At 37.0% G+C, this 23004-nt stretch overlaps 1 protein-coding gene across 6 annotated transcripts in view; it reads right to left on the bottom strand.

Annotated features, from left to right (window-relative positions):
• Nucleotides 1-23004, bottom strand: part of NCOA7 (nuclear receptor coactivator 7) — a 127362-nt gene that overhangs the window by 97555 nt on the left and 6803 nt on the right. For all 6 annotated transcript variants that reach the window (XM_008572532.1, XM_008572531.1, XM_008572535.1 and 3 more), the window contains exon 2: nucleotides 6929-7042. In XM_008572532.1, coding sequence (XP_008570754.1) covers nucleotides 6929-6978 — 50 coding nt within the window. In that variant the 5' untranslated portion in view covers nucleotides 6979-7042. The remainder of the gene's footprint in view (nucleotides 1-6928; nucleotides 7043-23004) is intronic.

The raw sequence follows: 23004 nt of genomic DNA, 5'->3' as shown, positions 1-23004 counted from the left end.
TTGGCCATTTGGGGGGGGTGACTGACTATACACACATAAATAAATCAGAGCTATGAAGGCCATGCAAGAGAGTGTTCTTAGGCAGTACTGGGGATTGCTACAGGCACACAACACAATTGTCATCTAGGATGGTTCTTTGAAATTGGAATCAAATAAGGTTTCCGTTAAAGTCAACTAAAACATTCTATTCCCAAACCCATACACAATTTTTCCTATATATCACATTATGATGCAAACAGCATGTTCAAATCCCTCTTTCAGACAAAGTAAAAGTTAATACTTAGTGCAACGTAAATTGAGACAACATGGAATGAAGAGAAACAATCAGAGATACAGATACAGCAGACAGGGATTCAGGGCTCAGACCCTCCATTTAAAGGCTTAGTGATCTGTGGCAATTATTTAACCTCCTGAACAATAGATTCATCATCTGCATATATATCTACTCATAGGATCATTGTGAGGCCGAGGATAAAGTGAGAGAATGTTTATGAAGCATTTTGTAAACATACCTACAAATGCTATTACGATTAACTTTTACCAGAATCAGTAGGCATAGTGAAATTGATAGAATAAAAAGACCAAATATTAAGAAGGTATAGAGTTAACATTTACCATATACTTAAAATTGTTCTATTTGCTTTTCGTGTATCGACACAATTAAAAGCTGTGATACAGCTGAATACCTAAATCCAACAACTGGTAATAAGTTTTTCCTCCAATTTCCTTAGACATACTAAGGATGGTCAAATCATCTCTAATGGCCTTTGGCCAACAGGAAAAAACAATCTACAGACTGTAACTAAAGAAAGGGCAAGAGTTCACATCATACCACTCTACCCGCATGATATATTCATTCTTGGCACAGGCATGCCACAAAGAGGTCATTCTTTCCTAGGGTTCAAAGACTGCCTTCTGTGGGGCTGGAGAGGAGAAGCATGCCCCTATGTCCTCAACTAGTGCTACAGATCACCTAGCCTAACCTGTCCAGGTGACACCTTCACTGGATCTTGGACTCTGTATCTGACCAAGAGGGCAAACGGAGGCTTTCTGTTCAAATGAATTTCTGTATTCATTTCTGTTATGCGCAACTACTCTTTTTAAATAAGATGCAATCTCAAAGAGTAAAGTGAATCACCATAATACAAAACCCTATGTATACACGTGGATTGCATGTTTCCTATTGCCTTAGTAGGTTAATACTCTGACATTAAACATATTACGAATGGGTAAGTTGTGCTATGGGATGTCTTCAAATAATAAACAAGTTGTTTTTTAAAAGGTCACTTATAATTTAGATCTTTAGAACCCAGGATGCATTCTCCAGATTAATTTACTATGGGGGTAAGTTAATGTTAAGTTGCCAGAACTGCCCATATAAGTCTATTCAACCCACACTGGGGTAAAAGGGTAATGATCATAGCTAAAGGTGATCATAGCTAAAGGTGAGTGCTGAGGGGACCTGTATCTCTGGCACACCTACCTGAGACATGACAGTGTCCAGCAACACAGTAGTGAGGCTCTGATTACCTAGAATATATATATAAGTGCCCTAGTACAGAGCCAGCATATCATTGTCATTTTCACCTCACAGGTATAGGGTCCAACTGTTAAATAAAAGGGTGCCTTAGATTTCTCAAAGCCCTATGGATTATATAAATCCACTTCATGATATTCCAGAACCTAACTGTGCTCATAACAATGTAGCTTTGGGAAACTATTGATTCCAATTTGTATCGCTGTAATTGCTCCTTCCTCCCCGATCCTAAAAATAAGAGCAGCTTGTGAGATGGGGGTGGGGCATCAAGACATGGATTATTTTGGGTGAAAATGAAGGTGCAGTTAGGCATAGAAGTAAGGTCAGGGATAACTTGTTTCTAAAAGACAGGTGAATATTTACTGTGCCATTCTTTATATATTACCTTCATATTCATCACCATCTTGGATTGGCTGTGTTTTAAAAAGAAAGCTACACAGTTTACTATGTAGACTTAATAAAAAGGCTATACAGTGAGTTCAAACATCAGTCTCCAGATTCTCCTCCCTAAAGAAGGGAATAAGGGGCCAGCTGTTTGGCTCTGGTCCTCACTGTGTCCCATTTGGGCTTCTTCTCCCCAGTTCTGGCTGGGATACTTCCTTCTTCAAAGCCATCTTGTTAGTGGGTTGTTTTAGCCACATTTAACAACTTCTTCAGTAATGCAGGGTAAAGGAAGTTTAGAGAATATGCCCAAGGTTATATACACTGGAGCTATTTTCAAACATTAAATGTTTTGCTATGGGTCAGAGGTTCAAGGTTGATGAACTGCCAGGGCAGAGGCTGTGGGTGGGAGTGGGCATGGGAACTGAGATATGCTCGACACTCTGCATTCTTTATCACGGAGGCTGATGGCAGAGGTGCTGGGGATCATGATGCTAGCTCTGAAGAGGTGGGTAAGAGAAGATAGCAGGTGGGAGCGGCAGTTCTGCTTTTCACGATAACCAGGGAATAGCAGAGGAGGGAATCGGGCAAGTCTAGGAAGAGGGACCTTCATGAACAACACACTGCTTGCTGGTGAGTATCACTCAGTGTCTACTCACAGGCCCTCTCAGACATTATCAGAGGTGAAAAGTAAACCTCCCACAAAACACCACTTTGGGATAACTACAAATGTATTTCTGATGTCCTCAATTAACCCTTGACACTGAAAAACATGCTTTCGAAGAATTTTCAAACACACATACAGATAGCACATAGGGACCTACATGAAAATTACAAAAGCCAAATAATGTCAACTGAGCATAGAAGAGAGCCCTGTGTGGCACTACTGAAGAAATACCTGCACTCTAACTACACGGTGAGGGACAGAGAGAAGCAGGCACCATAATGAAAAACAGTCTCCGCAGTGGACAGTATAATTTGTACAGAGTACAAATGGTACAGAGAATACAATTTGCTTTAATAATACAGTTTTTCATCTGGTCTTCAAGATCTGTCAGGGATCATGGAATACACACAAATATAATGTACTAATTTTGTACATACAAATTCTTTGCAAAAGCATGAAGAAAGGTGTCATGAATCACTGGATCCAAGATAAACTGGTATAAAACTACACTAAAGCTCCTAAAAACCAGGTGGGCCAGGGTCCTGAAAACTCATCAAGACTAATCCAGATGAATTTATCTAGTAGTGAGACTAATCCACCCTTCCATTTAGAGTTACACAGGCATATTTCAAGATAATTTATTAAAAAGGAAGGATTGGGTGACCCTCAAATCATTAATTTTAATCCAACATTATTAAAATAGAGTCTTTCAAACTTTACTTTGAGAAAAAGAGAAAGAGAGAAACATCAACAAAGGAGGTTTGGTAAAGGATTATTTACCAAACACAGCCACACAATGTTTATGAAACCACACGATGTGAGAGCATACAAAGTAAACACTGGCTATTTAACTACTCAGGAAGAAAAAGGGAGGGAGGATAGGGGGAAGCAGAGTTTAAAAGGAATTTTTAGGGTTTCCAATACACAACTGTGGTAGCAAGCAGAACATCAGGGCAGATCTTCCTTTTGATTTCTTCTCAACATTCATCGAGATTTCTGTAAGGTGGTATAATTTAGTTGAGAGAAGACTGTGATTGCATCAATTTTGCCTTACCCTTGGCCTGACCTTACGTTCCTCTCCGGAGATCTTGCCTGGACTGCCTTTAAGTACACTGGCTCCAGAGAAATCTGCTCTATGTTGGCAAAAACTGACTTTCAAATAAATTCTATTGGTAAATCCACTTTATGATAATTCCACAGTTTCACCAGAGGGCATCTGGAAAGATTTATAACTTCGGCTGGCTCCTTTTTGATTATAGAGGTTTGAGGTTTGCTTTTTGCTTTTAATAGCTTGACCATTTCTAGCTTCCACTGCATTATAATACCTAAACTACAGGTTATCTCTCTCTCTCATTCACTGGTAACAAATCATGTTGACTTACTGTTTTAATAGCACTACTGATTTTTATACTTGTCCTTTTGTCCCTAGCCTCTCAAGGTCACAGTTAGGCATTTTTGGTATATGTTTTTCTTTTCATTATTTGAATACTTTTTAATAGAGGTCAAGGTAAACATAACAATTAAATTTTATAATTCTGAGTTGAATTGTTCTGTTCTTCCAGAACAATTTTGGCTTGTATTCTCACTTTAAGGGGCTCCCTTTACTCTACATTTTTGGAACAAGAAGTTAACATTGAGAAGGTTGTTCGTGAACCAGCAGTAACTCTTACTATTGGAATCACTTTGGATTCAGAATGAGAAGGCACTACAGATTTTAAAATCACTATGTAGGGCATCTAAAGGCAAAAAAAAATAAAAAAGAAAAAGAAAGAAAGAGAACAGAACCTGGACGGAAACTCACACCTTATACAAAAATTAACTAAAAATGGATCACAGACTTAATTATAAAATATAATACTATAAAGAAAAAAAAAAGCAGGAAACAAATCTTCAGAACTTAGGGCTAGGCAAAGAGATGTTAGAATTGACATTAAAAGCACAATTCATAAAAAAGAGAAATTGATAAATTGAACCATATCAAAATTAAAAACTTAATAGGGTTCTGCAAAAAACCCTGTTAAGAGGATTAAAAGAGAAGCTGCAGACTGGGAGAACATATTTGCAAACCACATATCCAACAAAGGACTAGTATCTAGAATGTATAAAGAACTCCCCAAATTCAACAATAAAAAACAATTCAATAAGAAAATGGGCAAAAGACATGAAAAAAAGGTTCCATTGAAGAAGATCTACAGATGGCTGATAAACACATGAAAAGATGTTCAACTTCACTAACCAGTAAAGAAACACAAATTAAAACCACAATGAGATACCACTACACACCTATTAAAATGGCTAAAATAAAAAATAGTGACAATACCAAATGATGGTGACAATGAAAAGAAACTGAATCACTCACATACTGCTGATGGGAATGTCAAATGGTACAACCATTTTCGAAAATAATATGATAGTTTCTCACAAAACTAAGCATACACTTACCATTTGACACAGCAACGCACTCTTGGACATTTATTTCAGAGAAATGAAAACTTATGTTCACAAAAAAAACATGATCCTAGCAGTTTTTTCCAAACTGGAAAAAACCCAAATGTCTTTCAATTATGTGCATTACTAAAAAGCTGTGATACATCCATACCACGGAATTCTACTGAGCAATAAAAAGGAAAAACTATGGATACATACAACAGCATGGACAGATCTCAAGGGAATTATGCTGAATGAAAAAAGCTAATTACCAAAGTTTACATACTATATGATTCCATTCATATAATATCCCTGAAATGACAAATTACACAGATTAAGAACATGTTAGTGTTGTCAGTGGCTAACAAACACATGAAAAGATGTTCAACTTTTGGTAAAGAGAGGGAGGTAAGTATGGCTACAAAAGGGTAGCTCGTGGAGTCCTTTTTATGTAATTGTTCTGTATCTTAACAGTGATGGTGGCCACACAAATCTACTCATGATAAAACTGCATAGAAATAAATACATACAAACACACACACAATAAGTATCTGGAAACCTGGTGAAATCTGCATAAGGTTGGTAGATTGTATCAATGTCAATTTCCTAGTGGTGATATCACAAGATGTTACCTTTGGGGGAAACTGTATGAAGGATACAGGGTATCTATTATTCTTTACAAGAACATGTGAATCTACTGTTATCTTAAAAATGTATATAGTTATTATTTATTCTATATGTCCTATCTTTCCAATGTTTCACTCATTAGATGGCTTCTTTCTTCCCCAAACAATCTTGCTACAGTCTGTAGTCCTAACAGCGGAAAATATTTCCGTACAATTAGGAGTTTAATTCTTGCTTTCCCAAAACCATTATTTATGGTTTATTATTCCTAACTGGAACATGCACTTTGGAGATGGCCCTGTGTTTGAATACTGACTTTTCTGTTGCATGAAATAGACAAAATACTCACCTAATTGATATAATAGGGTAAAATAACCTATGTCATAGTTTTATTTTGAAGATAAACATAGTAAGTAAAGCACTTGGTGCATAGTAAGTCCTTAAATTGTTTCCTTCCTTTTCTCATTCATAGCCTAAAATCCTGTGTAATTACCAGTTACAAATATCAACAACAAACTTTGGGTTTAGTTTCAAGGCTTACATTTAGAAAACAGGAATGCATCATAACAAGCATAGATGGGGGTTGGGGAAGAAGTGAGGCTACTTTTCAGTTCTTGAGAAGTATTTCAATTTAGGAGACCATAACGATCATTTTAAGCCTATGTTCTCTGAGTCTGAAAACATTCTGACTATCAAAATGATTTATAAATGCTTAGCATATCATTCATTTTATTATGATTAATGAATGACTGCCAGATGTTTAAATATATAAATAGCAATCAGTCATACAGTAGATTATTTCTGTTTAGATATCAACGAATGTATATATGTTGAATGAGTTAAAGCCTTAAAAATGATACTGATTCCAATGATAAAATTACACACATTTCACCTACCTACAAAAATACTTTTTAGTAATGGACTCCCCACAAGGTGATAAGCTTTAAATGCGTCATAGATTTTTAGCTATAGCTCAACCAATTAAGCTACAGAACAGCACAAGCTATGCACTTAGGATTTAAAATTCAAGGTAGTTTGTTAAACATGAGATTCACTGCGATCTGTAAGTCAGTACATGACAGCTAGATTCTCTGAGCAGCACTGGTCTGAGAACCGTCAAAGATAGAGAAGAAACTAATGTTATTCCTCTGAGATGAATAAGAAAAAGGACGAAATTTGTGTTTCTGAACAGTCACAAAACACAAAATGCCAAGTAATACTTTAGGACAAAGTCACCTCGAATTTTTTTTTTTTTAAAAGTACACATATAATTTTGCAAAGTGAATGCTTACCGAGCAAAATAACTTTGTTTCCGTTCCTTCTTCTCTTCCTTGGTATCCATAATATGCAATCAAAAGTGCAAAGTATTTGGAAAAGTCCTTCTTTTTAATCAATGAATCAAAACCCTGTAGTAAAAAATAATAAAGTAACTGTAAATTAAGACGTTCATAATGGCCAATATAAAAAATAAAGCAGAGTAGAGCTACAAATGAAAGATAAACTTAAACCAGGAAACATAGTCACATGAGTCAAATACAAAACGCAAATGCCCATGGGGAGGGAGGAAACCACAAAAGAACAGAGATGTTAAACTATAGAGATAATAAACTATAATGTAAAAAGCTGATGGAAAACCAAACTAAAGTATTTCCCTCATAATTAGATTTCAAAATGTGCCAAAATGAAAACTTTCACTGGCTTTGGAAGACTGTAGGCTAGCTATGCAGATGATAATTATTATTTTTTTAAATTTTGGAACTCATAATCTTTTCAAGTAATTAATAATGAATATGTCTCAGATAATTATGTAAAATGGCTTACTTAGGTATTTTACAAAAAGTTCTTTCTTTAAAAATAAAAATAATCTCAGTGTTCTATGTTATTTTTGGAAACATGCCAGCAAGTACATTGCACTTGAGCTAATGTGGAAATGAAAGTACGAAGACCTCAGTATGCTATTCATCAGAATGGCATTACATGCATGCCTTTTCCTCTCCCCACCCCTGAGACACTCACCTATGCTTGCTGGCAGCAGTTTAAAACTTTCATAAAATAATTAAACTATCATTAAAATAGTTTCTCCAGATCATTATTCCTTAAATACCATTTTCATCATGCCACTCCCTTGCTAAAAAATTTCCAATGTCTACTTATTGCCTAAGTAGACCTAAATTGTCTGCAGGGCATTAACACTCCTAAAACCTGTCATTTCACCCTGAAACAAAATCATGTTCTCTAATCAAATTTAAATAAAAAAAAGTAAAGTACATTCATCAACCAAGTTATTTACTATTTTGCGCTGGCTAGCTAGCTCAGTTAGTCAGAGCACAGCCTTGTAAAGCCAAGGTCAAGGGTTTGGTTCTGGGTACTGGCCAGCTGCCGAAACAAAACAAAACAAAACAAAACAAAAAAAATATTTACTATTTCATTTCAATTCAATAAAGAATTTGATCCACAGTACATATTACATGAAGGGTAATGTCATAAGTACCAGGGACCAAAGATACATGAGGCATGATATTTACTCTAATGGAATTTACTGTCTTGCTAGGCTTAGGGTTTCAAGACAATGGGGTATGTACTATTATGGAGGGGGCACAGGTTGCTACTAGAGCCTACAGAAAGGACACTTAACTAGCTCCACTTAGTCATTCCACAATCTACATATTTCAAAATATCATGTTGTACACAATAAATATACACAATTTTTATTTGTCAATTAAAAAAATAAATTTACAAAAAACAGCCTCATGCAGGGTCCACTGCATGCACCACCACTGCCCCTTCCTTCCCCCCAGCACACACACATACAAACTAAGGTTGTAAGTATGAGTATGGGCTTCCCAGGTAATGGGTACAGGGATGCAGGTACAGATTGAACAAAAGCAAAAAGACAAAATAGCCCTCTGCTGCTCTAGAGTAAAGTGTGAAGCAGGAAAATGGTGGGAGCTGAGAATGAAGACGTGGGAAGTGTCAGGGTCATGGAAGACCCTGCATGCCACACTAAGGAGCTATGCACTGCCTGCGTGCTTTGCCGCACTTTGCCAGACATCACTAAGTGATCACGGTGAACCCGACAGCAGCACTTGCAGCAGACATAACGAAGTTGACCGGAACTGGTTCACAAGGTAAAACCAATTTTTTACATCCACCAAAGGGTCTTACATGAGGGAGTGTGGTACAATCAGATTGTTGAGGTAGAGTATGGACTTCAGAGGATTAAGAACAGGGTAAAGTGGACTCAGAAAGAAGTCACAGTAAAATGAGTTGAGGGCATAGGGCCCAAACCTAGGAAGCAGTAGTTAACAGAGAAATACTTAGGAGGCAAATGAGTTGACAGCTGGTGACTCACTCAATGTAGACAAGATAGGAAAGGAAGCAATGAAGAATGCCCTCCAAGTTTCTGCTTCAGGGACTGGGTCGACTATGACAGCACAGATACAATATACAGGAAGAGGGCAGACTGTGTGTGGGACAGGGGAGTGGAAGGTGATGAGAGATAGATCTGGACATGTTGCTCTGAGATGCCCATGGGGTAGTCAGCTGGAGACATGCCCCAGACTCCTGATTACATCGAAAGCACAGGAGGACAGTAAAGGCAGAAGAAAAACATTAGAAATTCTCAGCATATGGTTGTACTTAGGAAAAAAAGAAAAGAGAAAAAATGATACGATGATGAGATCACCCTAGAAGCATGGCAGCTATGCACAAGCCCCGTATGGAGACAACGGGAGACACAGTCTCAACTCTTACTGCTTTACCTCAATGTCCCTAACATGGATTCCTCCCTCCAGGAGTTTATCATCTAGTGGGGAAAATCAGATGTGTGCAAATAACTAAACTGAAAGGTGGTAACTCGGAACTGTCCAATGAATAATACTAAGAATTCAGAAGACACAAAATTCAATTTTGATTAAGTTGATAAAACAAACCTTTCAGGGCAGTTAAAATTTCAATGTAAAGAAGAGAGATAGGGCATTCCAGAAAGAGGGAAAGGGATAGCAATGAAAGGGGCAAGACAGATTCAGGCAAGAGGGACAGAATAGCTACCAGGTAGGAAAAGGGAACCAACCTTGATGCCTACCTATCATAAGCCATTTATTTCAACATATTATCCATGTTATCTCTTTTGATCTTTACAACCACATTATGAGTCAGGTATCCTTATTTCCATTAAATTGAGGCTGAGAGGTGATAATTAATTTCCCTAATTCAACAGCACAGCTGTGGTGGAACAGGGATCTAAATCCAGTTTGGTGCCATATGATCCAGCAATCCCATTGCTGGATATAAACCCAAAGGAATGGAAATCATCATGCTGAAGGGATACCTGCACTCCCAAGTTTATCACAACTCTGTGTACAATAACTAAGATATGGAACCAACCTAAATGTCCATCAACGGATGACTGGATAAGGAAAATATGGTATATATACTCAACAGAATATTACTTTGCCATAAAAAAAAGAAAGGAATTCTGCCATTTGCAGCAACATGGATGAACTTAGAGAAAAACTACGTTAAGTGAAATAAACCAGGCACAGAAAGAGAAATACTGCATGTCTTCACTCATGAGTGGGAGCTCAGAAAAAAAGCAAATAACATGAAAAAAAAAAAAAAAAAAAAAAAATAGAACAATCACAATAATATCTGAACTTTCAAAAGTAAAGAACAGAACTGAGGTTACCAGAGGTGGGAAAGGGGGAATGGGGTGGGGGTATTAGTGAGAAATTGGTAGATACACAAAAAATGATTACATTGTAGAATGCTGAACATACTAATTATCCTGATTTGAGCATTACATTGCACACAGGTATTGATATTTAACAGGGTACTCTACAGATATGTACAATTATGTTTCAACAAAATAAATAAATAAATAAATAAATAAATAAATCAGTTTGGTGTACACTCCAGTGTTGATATAGACTGAACAGTGTCCCCCAAGTTTTAAGTCACTGAAACGTAATCCCCATTGTAACTGTTGAGGGTAGGAAATCTTATTATGGTAATTGATAGGTGGGGCCTTGAAGAGGGGATTAGATTCTGAGGCCCACGCCCTAATGAATGGATTAATAATGGTGGTCTTGGGAGTGGTTCTGAGAACTTTAAAAGAAGAGCACATGAAAGTCTCTCTCTCTGCTCCTGCCTTTCTTGTAATGTGATAACCTGCATCACCACCAAAGAAGACCCTCATCAGATGTGTTCCCTATGCTTTAGACTTCTCAGCCTCTGAAACTGTAAGGAATAAACTCTGTTTTCTTACTAATTACCCAGTTCCAGGTATTTTGTTATACCCAACAGAAATGGACTAATATAAGAGTCTTTCAATAACTTCTGGAGCCAGGAAGCATTTGGAGATGAGTAAGAAAAAGTAGTCTGGAATCAACAACATCCATTGCCTCCACATAAATTCTGCAAGTTCAGACAAACACACCTGGCCACTGGGAGCAGGGGAGTCGCTGAGGACCTTCAACAGCACAGTATCAGTGGAATAGTGGGAGTAAAGCTACACTATGATGAATTGGGACAGTTAGCACTCATTCAAGAATTTGGGTGATGGAAGAAAGAAGAAAAAGAAAAGATGGTGGCTGAGTGTCCCACTCTCACGAGCTCAGGCTCACACTGTGGTTTGAACCCCTGGGGCTCCTCCCCACCTCTGTGCCTTTATCCGTACTCCTTCCCCAAGCTTGAGGTAACCTTGCTATGCTTCTTTTTCTGACCGAATCCAGCACAAGGCCCAATTCTGCTTTAAAACATTCCCTGAACACCTACTTGTGCGTCTTTCTCTCTCCTCCTTAGGAGCTTATTTCACATGTCACCTACCACTTTCTGCAAGGCACTTACATGCTGCACAACAATGGCACTTCACTTAGCCTCCTCAGCCCCAAGCCATAAATTCCTTCCAGCCAAACACCACCATGCTTCACACTTTTCTTATACTTCCCTACACACCTGGCATAGAAGTATGCAGAAAATCTACTTAAAAGCTAAGAGAGGAATTAAATTAATCCAGAATTGGGAATAAGGTCAATTATATAGCAGATTAATATAAATCCAAGGATTCCTTCCAAATTAAGAAGTACTTGGGGATGAAGAATGTAGACTCATGCCAGGTTCCTTGAGACTCCAGAAAGGATTAGAATCCCAGGCTCTCAGCCCTGCTTTGGGCCAGGTGGCTTATTTTAAAGTTCCTCTCCTACATGCCACAAATATGTGATGAGCTCTGTTTATTAAGTTTCCCCTCATGAATAAAAATGAAGCCATAAAAATCTAATTGGAAAATTTTTATATTGCAAGCTGAGCCAGAAACTAATATTTGGATCCAGCAGGAAAATATTGACAAAAATAAGCACAAGAGAAAAAGATTAAATGATCCAAGAACTGACATCTGGTGCTGCTGTGTCTGTTTAGAACTGGTAAGGCTTTTTTGTTTTTCAATATTCTATTAGACAAATGAAAATATGCTAATTTTTGGTTTCTTTTAAGTTTCCAGGAATGTTTATATTCTTTAAACAAGACAGATACAGTCCTTTCAGATTTAGACACACTGACAGATTAACCAAAAAGAACTCAGCAGAAGATGCTATAAAAATGATTTGCACAAGACACGACACTGCAGCCTTCATGCTGTGGTGAAGAACCAGAGCTCCTTAAGTCAATCTCTAATGGGAACTACATTTTCCATTATAATGGTTATAATGGGCTTCTTAAAAGCCCTTCATTCATTTAATGTTGACTTTTCCTCACATCAATACACTCTAGACTGATCCAAACATCGACTTACAAGAGTCTCCTGCATTTATGGTGTATTGCAGATCAAAAAGAATTTTATGAGGGAGCACAAGATGAACCTTCCCTCTAAATATTTCTTTTTGTAATCTTAAATCAGGATAGTCAGTTTAAACCTAAATTCAGTTCATTATTCAAATAAAAACAGCACATACAAAATCCTTACCTCATGAGAGTTGTGTTAAAGATGATGCATTTTTTGTACTACTAGCAAAGTGTGCCCTATGGGATCATGGCACCATTTAAAGAGAATTTAAGAACAGAGCTAGCAGAGACTTCCTAAATACAGCAAATTAGTGTGGACCCACACAACACAGTGTGGCTTTTTGGACTCACATCTAACATACTACAGTTCCTTGAACATTCAGATATAACTACTCAGGACTAGAAAAACACCAGTGTATCCATGACGCCCATTAACTGTTTCCCCAACAACACGTTTCCTAATATACAAACAAAATAATGGCAGGAACACGCACTGAGCCTTGGTCACACTGAGCTTGGCCACTAAAGGAACAGATCAAAATGTACCTTTCTGTGCAGACACTTCCTCCTAGAAAATACTTACACTTACTCAGAAATTTGACAGGTGCTGTCTCTCTCAAAGCCATACTGTCATCTAAACAAAGGAAAGACATTCAAATTTCAGTGTTAACCAAGGTCAGAAAGTTGAACATTCTAACAAGAAACCTGGGAAGGACACAGAACAAGACACAGACATGTTCCACAAAATCCTAAAGGGAGCAACCAGAAGACAAATAAACAAACTTGTGTTACAAAAACAAACAACAAGAAAAAACAAAACAGCAACAAAGAACTAAAACGTTATGCCTGAAAGCAAGGTAATGATCAAGGTGATGAACTACTGATCTGCTACCTGAAGTCTCTGGATGATGGCAAAATGAATGGAGAACTCGTCAATGCTTATTTCATTATTCTCTGCCTAGAGAACTCAAATTTGAACTGAAAAGAATTAAACAAGTGTGAGTGTCAGTGCTCTCTTAACTAAGATGAGTAAACAGATTCCATCAAAGCTCCTAGATACTCTAAATGAAGACCCATCTCTGGGCTTGATAGATCATTTTATAAGTTCTCTCTAAGAGGAGAACATGCAAATGAGACCTCTAAAAAGTCACTGGCAGGCTCAGGAATTGCTGAAGATATGGAAAGGCCAGATAGTCTGAAAACAGGCACATACATTTTAATTTTCAAGAAAAGTTAGAAACGGGATTGTGCAAACTACACATTGGAAGACATTATGTAGATCCCCAGGAAAACTTTAGAAATGATCCTTAAAGGCAGGTTGGTAAGGGCTTGGAAGAGGAAGCAGTGAAAGCTGAGATCCCTAATGTTCCCAGAAAACCAACCATTCAGCAGAACAACAAACAAGTGAGCCTTTTCTGAAACATCTACCACGGACCAAGCACTCTGCTGCAGATAAAAAGATGAAGACAGTATTCACTGGCCGGAAGACCGGGCAACTAGCACCCACCAGCTGCAATGAGAAGTGGTAAGTGCTCTGATTTTGGCCTGTACAAAGAACCACAGAGCACAGAGGGGGAAGTGACTTAGATCCACAGATATTTATTTCACGTTCATGGATCTGCAGGTTACTGCACCCATTGAAAACTACTATTAAGAAGAAAATCAAGCTTGATGAGTAGACTAATATTTTCCATCAATTTTTAAATTAAAAATTTTTAATTTCAAAAATTCCTTCAAAGCTGAGATGTTATAAAGTCTACACATCTGAGTTCTCTGATTTCAATATGCTCTGTGCTTTATCTGAATAACACAACATGTTATTATGGTAAAGTAGCACTTTTAAAGCAGGAAAGGCATGGTTAGAATCCAGGCTCCACCATCTACAAGGTATGTAGCCTTCAGCAAATTATCCAATTTCTCTAATCTTCAGTTCCCTTATATGTAAAAGGGCTGTTATAGAGCTTAGATGTTTCCAGAGTCTGGTGCTCCATGGAACAGAAAATTCTATCCACTGAGGTTTCAATGAATCCAGACATGCAAGTGTTCATGAGACACTACTTGCTACAACACCTGGCAAATTCAAATTTGCCCCAAATAGAAAAACCATATAGTGAACTAACAAGCTCAGCAGACCTAGTGAATACAAAGATGACAGGAAAGAGCAACAGTTAAACATTTATTAAATATTAACCATATGCACCAAATTTTTTGTTCAATGCTGTTACACACAGTTTAGTTAAATCATTATAACTATAAGGGGATTAATATTCTCAATCCTTTTCAGATTAGAAGTATGAAGTTTAGAAGGATTAAAGAATTTCTTCAAGGTCAAACAGTCATAAGAGTTACAGCCAGAATGATCAGCTCTGTCTGATTCCAACGAAAGAACCACTAATAATAATCTCTACTGCTAGGCTGTTACTACACAGAATTTTCACATTAAGTGCCCGGTTCTTCCTGGATTTAACCACAGTTAAAAAGACCAAGAGGATGAACACCAGCTTTCTGGCCAATTGTCCTTTAGGGTGTAAACACTGATCCATATGCAGGTTAGCCATTACTGTGCATTATTAAATGCACTGCAGTGAACTTGTCAGTGCATTTAATAAATATTTATTGCAGTGATCAGACTTTTAAAGAGCTAACTGGAAAGCAAATTCCCTTAATTCACTAAATTAAATGAATTACCCCTTAAATTTTAAGAACATACAGATGTCTTTGAATATGCCAGGAATATTTCTTAGCAGTTGGCACCAAACCAACTTGCACCATGCCCCAATTCTTTCTGTTTCTGTTGCTCTGAAATGTAATTTTCTGCCAATCTAATTGTTTCCCTACAGAACATGGAATTGGTAAATACAGAGAATCAGAATTTGGAAATTTGATCTTTCTGAAAAAACATCCATTCCTTTATTGGTTTTAAATTACAAAAGTTAGTTTTTTCTAAGCAACAAAAATTGTAGCTCCTTTTTAGAACTAGAAATTATGATTCTATAAAAATTCTACCAAAGGTGTTTAATGTATTAAATGCATTCTATCACTAAAACTCATAAGATATAAGAAGTCAGTTTTGAACAACTTTCTACCTGCACACAAAAGACAGACTAGAGGACAGAAATAGGCATTAAGTCATACAAAAATTAGTTGTAAGCAGTGAAAACAGAACAGAGTCTACTCTGCTGATATCATCTTCCAACCATAAGAGAAAACTTTCTCTTTCTCACCATCAATCACTATTTATTGAGTACCTGCTACATGTATACCATTGACCCTCACAAGAGCTGGGAAAAATCTGATGCCTGCATCACCGACAGTGGGGTTTGCAGAAAATAAGTGTTAATGTGAATTACTGTGCCAGCGCCTCATGCTCACGGCAAATGCTATCACCACGGCATGGGTCCTGGTCTTACACTGTGCCACGACTCCTTCAATGCCAGGAGTGAAATAAGTGTGGCCAGTATTACTGCTACTACTAAGTATTATTATTACCATTATTATTATTCTTGGGGGGGTTAGGTGTCTATTTGATGGATCTGAACTAAGAGATAACTGACGAAAACAAAACTAATAAAATATGATGAATAAAAAGTACTAAAAAATAAGTGGAATGTCTTCCCCAAAAAACATGTAGTATATGGACTGCAAATACTAGTTTTCAAGTTTCTTTTTTTTTTTTTTGCAGCTGGCCAGTATGGAGATCTGAACCCTTGACCTTGGTGTTTTAACACCATGCTCTAACCAACTGAGCTAAGCAGCCAGCCCAAGAATTTAATTTGAATATTGCTGTGGATTGATGTCCCCTCAAAACTTAGTCCCCAATGTGACAGTGTAAAGAAGGTGGGAAAGCCTATTATGTTAATTGATAGGTGGGGATTTGAAGAGGTTATTGGACTGCAGGACCATGCCATAGTGAATGGATTAATAGTGGTCAGAGGCATGGTTATGAGGTCTTTAAAAGAAAAGCACGAGGGGGTCTCTTTCTCTCTCTGGTCTGCCATTTCTGCCACATCAGACCCCTGGGTCACTGTCCCCATCACCAAGACCTTCACCAGATGTGTTCCCTGAACTTTGGACTTCCCAGTCTCCAAAACTGTAAGCAATAAATTTCATTTTCTTACACGTTACTCAGTTCCAGGTATTTTGTTATAAGCAACAGAATGGACTAATACAAATATCTTCTGAGACTTTATCAATGAAAGGCACAAACTTCATTCTATCAGGTAAATTGCCATTTCACTAAAGAAAAGGCCATGTGCTGCTTTATTCTCTATGACTGAAATCTGAAATTGAATGCGTTTTCAAAATAAACTGGCATACCCTCATACTTGTTAAGACGCAAAAAAAAAAAAAAAAAAAACCAACTAAATTATCACTCTTTTTAGTGTGCTTTCAGCATATTTATTTACATGGAGAGTATAAGAGGCAATAAACAATTTACACTTACTCATATGTAGCGCGTTGTAACATATTTATGAGTATTTCTTTTCCATTCAGTAAGCTTTTACTAAGAACCTATTTTATGCCTACCACTCTACTATTTATCTAAAACCTATGAATATAAAAATGACTCAATATGCTCTAAAGAAACTTCCATTTTTGACAAGTGAGATAAGATTTATATAAGTAAAATAATCAGAAAAAAAGGGGGTTGAAAAGTTTATGCCAAATAAAATGTATGATACACAGTGGAAGTGCTAACAAAGTATGAAAAGGGCCAGGTCACAAGGACCAGCATTGTTAGGGAAGGTGTTAGAAGTGAGACATCTCCAGAAACAACCATATGGTTATACTTCTATCTCAATAGTGCTTCACAATCAACAACCACATTTGTAAACTAGAAAGTTTTATCCTTAATGAAAATGTTCTCTACCAGGGCACACTCAAGGGGACAGCAACTCTCAGATGTCTTGGGTAACAATGGAAAGAGGCATGGTAGCACAGTCTAAAATGCAGTCAATACAAATGTGAGTTTGGAAACAAGGCGTAACAGAAAGTATCTACAGGGCAGAAAATATGCCCAACATGAAAGTGAATCAGCATTGTGAAGTACTATAACCTCTACTTGGAAAAAAATTATGTATATGATATTTAACTATAATTTTCCAGGAGACTGGGTTAAGAAACCAAGTATATGGTTTAAGTACTTATTTTGTTTAAAGGTTTATTTAGTTGTTCAATATAAAAGTTCTTATAGAATTGAAAAGAAAAAAGTGACTCTTTTATAGACTGGATTGTTGTTCTCAGTTATGCACTCCTTCCCTCGGGTAAGAGAATTACACATCTATACCCTTTGCTATACAACTCTGTGGTGCTTTGCACTAGCACAGAGTACACCTCCCCACCCACTTTGCCATGTGACTTGTTTTAACCAATAGACTATGAGGATTAATAGTGTTACTTACCTGACTTAAGCCAATAAGAGATCTATCAGGTTTCTGTCTCCACCAGAAGAGTATGCTCCATGTAGTTACTTTTTCTTGTTCAGCTTGGGTCCCAGGATAAAGACATGTGAAAGAGACCTGAACTCCTGCCTCAACACTGTACCCTAGCTCAGCCCTGTGGAACCCAGTCAAGACAGCCAAACCATAATCAACCTGCAGATCCATGAACGTGAAATAAATATCTGTGGATCTAAGCCACTGAGGTTTGGAAGTTGTTATGTAGCATTATCACAACACAAAACTCAATACACTCTTAGAAACATCCTGATTCATAAGTTACTTAATGGAGTTTTACTAGGAAGATCAAAACATAGTACTGTCTGTATGAATGATTCTACCAAGGCCGAGGATATCAAAGTCCAAAGACAGAAGAAGCAGCCAATTGACAAATAGCTGAGGAAGTTTTCTTTCCTTCCAGTTGTCATTTACCTCAAAACCAATTTGCATGGCTCTAGAGTTTCAGCTAAGAAGGCATCATTTGACCTTAGTCACTATCTTAGTATATTCATCTATAGACTTTGATATTACTTACCATTATGGATTGAATTGTTTTACCTCCCAAAAATATGTTGAAGTCATAATCCTCAGTACCCCAGAATGTGATCTTATTTGGAAATAAGGTCATTGCAGATGTAATTAGTTAAGATGATGCCACACTGGAGTGGCATGAACGCCTAATGCAACATGGGTGGCATCCTTATACGATGGCCATGCAGAGATAGGGACACACAGGGGAAATGCCATGTGAGGAAGGAAGCAAAGCTTGGAGTTATGCAGCTGCAAGCCAAGGAACACCAAGGATTACCATCAAACCCACCACAAATTAGGAAGAGGCGAAGAAGGATTCCTCCACAGGTTTCAGAGGGAGCCTATTCCTGCCAACGCCTTGATTTCCGACATCTAGATTCAAGAACTGTGAGACAGTAAATTTCCTCTGTTTTAAGCCACCCAGTTTGTGGTAGTCATGGCAGCCCTAGGAAACTAATACACTGATTTTCAGTTATTTTTATACACTATCACTGTTCCAAAAAAATACTACTCCAAAAATGTTATTACTTTCCTACCATGTGTATTCTGCCACTTTCTTGTATAATTTAAAGGAAATGTAGGCATGTCATTGAGAGAATCGGTAAATATTGTTTTGAATATTGGAGCAGAAAGCGTATCCAGTTAACATCTGCACCCAGGAGATAATTCAAGCACAACTTATTAGAGTAGGTGGACCAAGAACTGACCTATCAGGGAAAAATTCTCACATAAAAGGGGTTTACAATATTCTGAGAATGCAGCATCATCATATATCATGCCACTCTCATACTTTCTTTAGAAATTTTAATCTAACAAACTCATACTGCCAGGTTTCTGAGGGCATGCTTATGCTACCTTGAGTCATTTTCTCATTAATTGCTCCTCGTGCCCACATTCCTTCCAATAAGACTGTAAGTTCACTACAGGCAGGGAATATGTCTTATGTTGTCCATGCATGCACAGGTGCACACACAAGCACACATCACAATTCCTAGATTAGGCTGGACACAGAATTTATGTTTAATAAATTGATTCGTTTTATTTATTTATTTTTTTTTTGCTTCTGGCCAGTATGGGGATCCAAACCCTTGGCCTTGGTGCTGTTAATAAGTTGGTTTTTGATTTGTTACAGCAAAATAACCGAAACTGACTTCATTTTATGGAATAACGTCTTGCCTTTCATTCAAACTCATGGTCTCCACTTTTTAAAATCATATTCCACATAAATAAAAGTATTTGAGCATAAAATCTTATTTTTTTATTTATAAAAGCATGTCTTCTGCACTAATATACATTATAAAACACATAAAAATAGAAGTGATGAAAAGATAATGTAGACATTCTAACCATTTCTTCCCATATTCTCATGAGGTGCAAGAACCTCAATCTGGAAACCATTGGTCTAGACTATGAGAGCAGATATTTTAAAACATTTCCTGGGATTTGGTCCTTTCCAGGAAATGCCAAGATCTATGAAATTCTAACATATTTATGAATGTTAAATACATCCTCTGACAGATTCATGAAATTGTCCAGATCAAACAGGCAATATTTTAGAGTTGATGATAGAGTTGTCCTTGAAGCTAGAATTAATTTGTTTATTACTAGATCCCTATTAACACATTTTATTAACTTACCATTATCAGATCTTCAGGCAAATATCTATAAGACTGACAGAATCAAATGATATAACATTCTGATCTTGAAAATTAGTAAAAGAGAAAGAGAAGATAGGCAAAGGTGAAGATGGAACAGAAAACTCATAAATCATCCTTAATAATGTCATCAACATAACATTCAATTTTCTCCTATTCCATGTGCATGTATGTGGATAATGCTGTACTAGAAAACGAAGGACATAAGAGTAATATAAAACATAACCCCTATAAGCATACTGTAAGAACTAAGCCATAAAGCAAGCCAATATTTAGTTCACTTGTGGTAAAAATATTTAAATGCCAGAAGAACTGAAGTCAGAGTAGAATAAATGGTTTGGAAAGTGTGCACGGAATTAAGTATCAACCTGGTATGGAAGACAGACTTCAAAGGAAGAAATGTGGAAGGCAATTTCAGATACGAAGGGCAGCAAAAGGCTTGGAGGCAGAAATTATCCTCCTGTGTGTATAGGATTGCTGAGGATTCTGACCCCACTGGAGTGCCAAATTCATACAGGGTCAGAGTGGGAGATAAGGTGGAATGTATGAAAGGTGGAGTGGATACAGTGCTATCATCACCTAAGCAGTACTCTCTGGCTTAAACTTCCAAGAGAAAGACAACACCACTAAAATCTCATAAATCATTGCACTTGGTCTACTTATTCTTGAAGAAACAGACTTGGGGCTGATCTATACACAAAACAAGCTAGCTAAATGCAAGAAAATACCAAGCAGATGGATGTGTGGGTGAAGATATTGAGGAAGTGAAATATTCGTAGCTTTGAAAGGAGGAAGAGAAAGTAAAATAATGTCAAAATGAATATATATTTGGTGAAGAAAAGTCAAAAACGTAAGAATTATGTGATACATTAATTTTAATAATTTTTAACAATTATTGTAATACATATGGATGACAAATAAAAATGCGGAAAAAGAAAATATAAATCACCTATGATCCCATCAATGGGGAAAAAGCTTTAATATTTTGGCACTTTCCTGTCTTTTCTTCTGTGCAAATGCATCTTTAAAATCAAATTAGGATCTTTTTGTATGTACAGATATTTAATTCAATTATTATGAACATCTCCCATGTGATTAAATATTGTTCAAAAATCATTATTTTAATGGCTAAATTTTTTATCACATATATATGTACTATCACTTAAAAAATGACTGCACTGTTGGATTTTTCTCAAATTTTCACAATAACACCTTTGATAATAACTAATACTTATATATTTGCTTACTCTGTGCCAGGCAGGGTTCCAAGTACTTTACATAAATTAACTAACCTAATTCTCTATACAACGTAGGACGCAGATACAATTATTATCTTCATTTGACAGATGAGAAAAGTCAAGTGTGGAGAAATTAACTTGCCTAAGTCCACATAGGGGGTAAGTGGTGGAACAGAATTCCGAGCCAGGTAACTGGTTCTTGCATCCCTGCTTTCAACTCCTCTACTATACCACTTACCTATCAAAGTTAATGGGTTCATCACTGAACTTCTGCATTATCTCTGATTATCTCCTTAGGATATACTCACAATAGAATCACTGGTGCCTAAACTGCTCTCCATCTAAGGTATACTAACATACCCTCTTACCATCTGACACAACCTTATCCTTGCCAGCAATGTTATCAACTTTTAAAATCTAATTATAATCTGAATTTCTTTGATGCAATGAAGTCAATATTTTTTCATGTTTTGGCCATCTTACATTCCTACTTGGTGAATTTTCTATTCTTATTCCTTACTATAATGCTTTTTAAAGAGGCAAGGCATGTTAATTTGAAATTGTTTTAGAAAGCTCTGTGACTCAAAATAGTAAAGAGAATTGCTAACTAGCTGTTTCAGTGGAACCCTAGAAACAGGCAGTACCTTGGGGTAATCACCAGAAAGCAGGGATGAGGGCTCAGCTGTAAACACCTGAGACCATAAGACTGAGCAGGCAATACCTACAGACTGATTAATAGCCTGAAATTGTATTTACATGATACAACAGGGGCTACACTTATCCAATGGCTAGAATATTTATTGCTGCTACTCAGGGCACTCTCAATTCCTGGTGTCAACATGTCTGGGGAAACAATTCAGTAAGTCTGATATTTGCATAGTGACTCAAAACTACAGGAGGAAAATGGAAGATCTTGAGGGATCTCATACTTGGTCTCAACACTTATTCCTCTTTTACAAGGTACACCTGGTTAGTGACAAGAACAATCCACCAGTCATAAATTCTACATGAACAGTGCTGAGCAAACACTATTAAATCGTTACTTTCTAAATCCTCTGTTAATCAGTCATTAAGAGCAAATTACCTCATGCCAGGCACTTTGCAATAAAACCAAGCACCTAAGACATCCTCTGATTCCTTGGGCTGGAATTAAAAATATTTCATTCACATACTCACGAGTCACTTCTTAGGATGGGTCACTCTCTCCAGATAGTTCATGTCATCTGTCAGGGCCAATGTTTAGTCAGTCCTCCATATCTATGGGTTCCACATTCATGGATATTCTGGGGAAAAAAATTCCACCAAGTTCCAAAAGCAAAACTTGGAAACCACACAAATGAATGTATAGGCATTGTATTAGGTACTAAAAGTAATCTAAAGATGATTTAAAGTATCTGGGAGGATGTGCATAGGTTATATGCAAATACTATGCCATTTATATCAAGGGCTTCAGCATCCATGAATTTTGGTACCGAAAAGAGGTCCTGGAACCAATCCCCTATAGATACTGAGGGAGGACTGTACTTTCAATTTCTTAAGAGTAACCTTTTTCCTATTAGATTTCTAAACTTTAGTGACACCCTATTTGGAGGCTTTAGCGCCTTTATGTACCAACTATAAAGGAAAACCCAGAGTTGGAGGCATAAAAGGCACTCTGCCAGATGAGGGTCATAATAAATATAAAAGCTACTTTTTTTTTTTTTTTTTTTTTTTTTTTTTTTTTTTTTTT

Source organism: Galeopterus variegatus, unplaced genomic scaffold, assembly GCF_000696425.1.
Source record: "Galeopterus variegatus unplaced genomic scaffold, G_variegatus-3.0.2 Scaffold804, whole genome shotgun sequence".
NCBI classification, from domain to species: domain Eukaryota; kingdom Metazoa; phylum Chordata; class Mammalia; order Dermoptera; family Cynocephalidae; genus Galeopterus; species Galeopterus variegatus.
The sequence above is the reverse complement of the archived record's forward strand: the minus strand, read 5'-3'. Positions and strand labels throughout refer to the sequence as shown.